The following is a 6,000-nucleotide window of genomic DNA, read 5'->3' as shown; positions in this document are numbered from 1 at the left end:
ATTTGGCATATAATCAAGAAGTAACAATAAAAATGGGCAACCAGCAACCCTGGTCCTGTTTTGTCTATGGAATAGCCATTCTTTTATTCCTTTACTTTCTTAATAAACTTGCTTTCAGTTTACGGACTAGCCTAGAATTCTTGATTGCCCAAGATCCAAGAACTTGCTCTTGGTGTCTGGATCGGGACCCCTGTCTGTTAACAGTCTTGTCTAGGGAAAAAAAAACACATAAATGAACAGCATGTGGAATATGAACAAGAACATAACTATTAATAGACAGATGGAGAGTGAAAACCTAAGAGAATACAATATTTGTAAATGTGTAAGAATGTTATCAAAATGCTTCTGGAAAAATGCTTAGTAAGTCTCTCACGCTCACCTGTACCAGGGGTCCATATTTCTAACTTTGGAAGTGCCTCCTGGATATGCCCACGTGGGTGCCTGGCCATCCACTCAAATCTAACCTCTCTAAAAAGTGATTCTCCCCTACTTCCTTCTCACACAATTGTGTGGCCAGAGCAGCCAGACCCATGGCTCCAAACTACCCCCAAGTGTACTGATAATAAGGAATTCATGCCATTTAATTTGGGCACATTTATCTCAAGATCAAGAACGTAGGTGTAGCCCTGGGCCAGGGGAGTCAGGGTGATACAGAGAGAAGGTGGTACCTCTGGTGTGGAGGCCAAGGACTTCGGACAGTTCAGCCACATCAGGTGGGCTCTTCGTGGAATTAGATGACCTCGATGTTCTTTTTAACGCTCATGTTGTAATACATTGAAACCCTAGCTTCAACACTTTAAAAAGTTCTTATTAGCAAATAAATTACAGACTGAACTCCTGAATCATTTGCAGCCATTTTTTATTCCAAACATGTATGTTTTTGTAAACCTGACATTTCCCAAACAGTGCAAGTGAATCAGAAGTGATTGCTTAGACTTTAATACACGTGACATTGTGAGGCAGTACACCCTCCCCCCACCCACCAAAATTCCTCAGTGGAAATGTACATGGATGCATCAGTAAAGTTCTGGAAGTGCAGATAGCGTGGGTGCCTGCCATGCAATTAATCACTCGTAAAGCTTTTAAACTCACTCTGCCAGTCACACCGTGCACATTAGAATTAAAACAACAACATCAACATAAAAAACCTTAACACAGTCTGAAACCTAGATCATTGTGCTATAAAGCATTGCACCATGTTGGGCAATTTGTTCACTTATTCCCCCCATGTGCTGAAAATTCAGAAGACATCCCAGAAGTTTCATTTTGGCCCTATTGGCTCTGTGTTCTCCCTTCCGCCATTCTGTGTTTCAGAAAATATTCTCCACTGTGTGTATGGTTACTCTATACATATCAAAATATCAACTAAAAGTGTGCATACTAAAGCATTTCTGAAATGATGCTCACTTTCTGCCTTTTGTCTGCTAAAGGCTCTTTCCAGCACCTCTAAATTTTGAGACGTTTGAGCCAAGTATACAGTTCACCAGATGTACATTTCACACGTAACCCAGACACAACTGCAAGCACCTGGCCATAATGCCTTACCCCAAAATAAGTCATAACCTTTCAAAAAGCCACCACGCTAGGGTTCCACAGGTAGCATACAGCACGCGGATCGTTTGGGGATCTGCTCTGCTTCCGCATGGAAAACAGGACATTCCCAGGAGTGCTGTTGGGTTTTTGTTTTAAACCTCATTGCGTTTGGCTCAAGGGCAGTAGCGACATGATTTGGTGAAGGAGGACTTCCTATTGGATCTTCTACAAAGTCTCCCATACCTCTGAGTACCCATGATGCTGACAGAGGTTTCCTGAAGAACTGCCTGAGGAAACCTCAGGGCCGAGTGATTTGGAGTGGATGCCTGTCAGTTGCCACTAAGCCAGTGGACCCTGCCCCTCCTGCTAGTGTCCCCTTGTTTCTAAACTTCACGGCCTCTTCTTTGTGACAGCTCTACAGCTCACGTGGGGGATGTTCCAAACTCTCCTGGGTCCTATGTACATTGAGCATAAGCAAAACTTGTTTTAAAAAAGGGGCACCGTTTTACTCAATTTTTACAAAGGTCCTTTGTCATATTTAAAAAGCATTTCAGTTCTCTGAACAGTTGGTTAAAACCACATTGAAGACTCAACTAAAAGCTGAAGGAAACTGAAATAATACTGCTCAGGAGAATATCTTATAGGATTCCACAGTGAACCCATGGAAGCAGGAAGGGGTGAAAGTAGAACATACTGTAGAATTTTCAAATAATATTCTGGAGGGGTAACAGACACAGCAATCCACCCCATCTGCTTCCCCTGAGAGCATAGAGAGGGCTTCTGAGCTGGGAAGGAGCTTGTGAACTGCCCAAATTGAGAGAGCGCTAATGATATGCTTAACTTCTCTATCACTGCGCAAAATGGTTAACTCCCCAGTCCCTGTAGCCCCACCTGCTACTAAGCATGATCAGACCAGCAGAGGCATCATCCTTCCCTAGTTTCCTGGGGAGGCTTTCAGTATCTGCTCAAGGTGACGCCAAGGCTGGTTTTCTTAAAACCTGCCTTTATAAAGTCTTAGTGACCTCCTGGGTATACAGCTCCTCATGTGGGTCCACCCATGCAGGATCAAGCAGAAGCAAATAGGTCCTGGCTCTGAGACTGCCCACAGGAGTCTGCCCTTCTCAAGCGGGGCTTTGCTGGCGGGCAGAACATGGGCCTGTGAGTCACCCTTCTACACTGTCACCAACACACCTACACCCCTGGCAGGAGACAACTTAGGTGCTCTAAGTGCATGTGGCCAAAGCTGTTGATGGTGCTGTTCCAGGAATATCACCTAAGAATCCTAAATGCTTCATTAAAGAAAACATGGCATTATGAACAAGAGTCCATCAAAGGAAAGCTGCAAATGGCATCCCATTCAAAAAGTCCACGTCTCATACACCATTGCATTTTGCCACCCTGAGGCAAAATGTCCCTGAAGTGTTCTCTGGGGAACCTCCAGCACCTTGCGCAGTGCCTGACACACAGCAGGGGCCTCAGAAATGGCTGTTAATCAGTGACTAAAACCCACTCAAGACTGCTTTTCTTATTGCTTTTGATAAAACTCATAAGTGAACTCTGAGCGAGAGTTGGTTTCTTTGCCTCATCCTGCTGCCTGTAGCTACCTCTGTGCCTTCATCCCACAGTTGGATGCAACATCCCTGATTTCTAGGATCAGCTTGGTTCATGCCATTGACCCTTGGTTTTTTTGGTCTATTCCCATGTTCACCAGGAAGAGAAGCATGAGGTTACATTTGTAACCTCCCTGCAGCAGAGTCAACTGCATAATAAGAAGAGACCGAAAGACACACCTGCTCCATGCCAGGTTAGTACCCACCCATCACCCTCATAATTTTGCCAAAACTTTAGATATGTTTGTGAGTATAAGCCAAGTATGTGTATTAAAAATCTGTCTTCCCAGAAGTTGAGTTTGGTGTCCTTTTGACAATGTTCACAGACTCCCAACATGTTAGCTTCCAGTTAAAAAAGGTGCTATAAGAGAGATCCTTGGTTTTATAGATTGTTTCATCCCCACTGGATGCCATGTGTATGTAGCTGGCACTTTGGCAGGCTGTCATAAGCCATTAAGACTCTGTTAGACCCTGCTCTTAGCCCCATGTTTCCTGTCTTATTAGATGGTTATCCATCAGCAGGAACAGCAGCCATAGTTGCTAACAGTTACTGTGTGATCACTCTGGGCCAGGTCAGTGCTGAGCATGCTACATCCATCACCTTACTGCCCTTTCAGAAAATCACACTGCACTCAAAACTAGGCGGCACAGTGCATCTGACAATATATCTACTGTCAAACAGAGAGCTTGGATACTGAAGGCCATAACTCAGCTCTCACACATGCAGGGGGTGGGGAGGGGCTGTGCTCTGCTCAGATCCCTTTGCGTCATTTCTTTTGCATCATTTACCTGTGTTTCCCTAGGCTGAGGATGCACCTGTGGTCTTCCTTTAGCGGACTGCCCTGAGCTACTGGAGCCATTATGCCAGTAGGAATCGAGAACAGAACGTTTACACCTCCTCTGGGTACAGCCAGCCCCTTGATTCAGGTTGGGACACCTCTGAGGCCTAACTTTCCCTCCGGAGTTCCCCTGATCAGGCTGAGGCTAAAGTCCATGGAGCTCTTCCTGAAATGATAAACCTTTGCCTGGCTTTCTCTCCTTCCTTGTCCTGCTTCCCCCACTCCCTTACTGGTATCCCCTGGGAATACTTCCTTAATAACTTACTTGCACACAAATCCTTGTTTCAGGGACTGCTTCTTGGAAACCCAACCTAAGACATTTTTTAAAAAATGGTTAAATGGTCCTCTCTGGGATGGAATCTGCAATCACCACTAGCTGGGACAGCCAGGGTGGTAGGGGAAATGAAGATCTCTCAACGAAAATGACCAAAAAAAGGCAATCCCTCACAGCGTTCAGACCCAATTCTTTGCTTAGGGGACAATGATTTAGTCCTTGTGGTGTGTGAACTCTGATGTAGGACGTCCAGGATGAGACACCATTCTGAGGTTTACCAGATGACCACATGGCATTGCTCCAAGCTTTCATCCATCATCTGTGTAGAAGGAGGGTGACACGTCTGCTATATAAAGGTGATACAGAGCAGATTTCTTGCTAGGGATCAGGTTTTCCATCCAAATTCTTGTTGGGAATCTTCCAATGAAAAGTACATATGAAAAGACACTTACAGTTCTTTAGCACACGTTAGCACGTGACTCCACACTTCATCGAGGCAATAAAGATGTGAAATGTTCTTAGGGGTCTTGCCACATCCACAGTTTATATGCACCACTGCCAGCCTGGTGGATTCATTATGTGAGGTTTCTTCAACTTATTTCATCTGTAAGTCTTTTTAAACAGCAAGTTCCAAAGTACAGTAAGATTTTCATCCTTTAAAATTTGTATTCATGGATACGTACTTCCAAGATTTTAGGCCAGATATCAGTGCTTGAGTGAATTATATAACTATTTAATAGAAATAATAAAACATCGATACAAATATAAAGACATAATCAGTATAAAAGGCTTATATTTATAAAAAATACTTTAGGTAACAGTTTTCCCCTGAGGGTTGACCATGCATGTTGCATCCATAAATATTGCTCGGCTCTGAAGCTCACTCTCCAAAGTTCAGAGTTCATCTTTAAAGGAAGTGGTGCTGGCCCCGGTCGTGTGACCTGGCCGAAGTGGCTGCCTCAGGCTGGCACCTGGGCTTGACAGAATGAAGAAGAGAACAGCATCAGTGGGGCCTCCGAAAAATCTGGAGAAGATTTTTTTCTTCCAAATATGGAAGATACAAAGATCAAGGATGACAGGCTAGTGATCAGGTCATGTGACTGGTGTGGCAGCTCACTGGTTTTTCTGGACCCAGTCCCAACTGTCTTCATTCTCTTTCCGGTTCTTCTCAGCTTCGATAATTTCTTTGTACCTTCGGCGAAAGAAGCCCATCTGAAAGGCAGAAAGAAAGAGGAGAAGCTGAGTTAGAAGTACTGAAGAATCAGCCACTGTGACCCCAAGGCAGCCTGTCCCTGGGTAGGTGTGACCTGTACTTACAGGGCTGGGGAGGCCTGGAGGACCCCTCAGATTCGAGAAAACACTGGCAAGAAAAACATCCTGTGGAGACATTTTTCAAAATGCACGGACTTCCTGCAGGTGACATTAGGTAAGCTGTTTGTTCCTTGTAAAATGCATCTGGTGTAGTGTTTTCCAGACTGTGTGCTGGGGAATACTAGTTACTGAGAGCTGTTCAAAAGTGTTTGGGAGTAAAAAAAGGTTTCGTGGCTGGGCGCAGTGGCTCACACCTGTAATCCCAGCACTTTGGGAGGCTGCGACAGGCAGATCACTTGAGGTCAGGAGTTTGAGAGCAGCCTGGCCAACATGGTGAAACTCCATCTCTACTAAAAATACAAAAATTAGCTGGGCATGGTGGTGTGTGCCTGTAATCCCAGCTACTTAGGAGGCTGAGGCATGAGAATTGCTT

At 44.7% G+C, this 6,000-nt stretch overlaps 1 protein-coding gene across 2 annotated transcripts in view; it reads right to left on the bottom strand.

The window, feature by feature from the left end:
* Positions 1-845: 845 nt before the first annotated feature.
* The window catches only part of ITGA9 (integrin subunit alpha 9), a 388,944-nt gene continuing 383,789 nt past the window's right edge, over positions 846-6,000 (bottom strand). For both annotated transcript variants that reach the window (XM_050780278.1, XM_050780279.1), the window contains one exon: positions 846-5,468. In XM_050780278.1, coding sequence (XP_050636235.1) covers positions 5,370-5,468 — 99 coding nt within the window. In that variant the 3' untranslated portion in view covers positions 846-5,369. The remainder of the gene's footprint in view (positions 5,469-6,000) is intronic.

The sequence above is a fragment of the Macaca thibetana genome, chromosome 2, assembly GCF_024542745.1.
Source record: "Macaca thibetana thibetana isolate TM-01 chromosome 2, ASM2454274v1, whole genome shotgun sequence".
NCBI classification, from domain to species: Eukaryota; Metazoa; Chordata; class Mammalia; order Primates; family Cercopithecidae; genus Macaca; species Macaca thibetana.
Note: the sequence above shows the minus strand (reverse complement) of the source record. Positions and strands in the feature narration are given on the sequence as shown.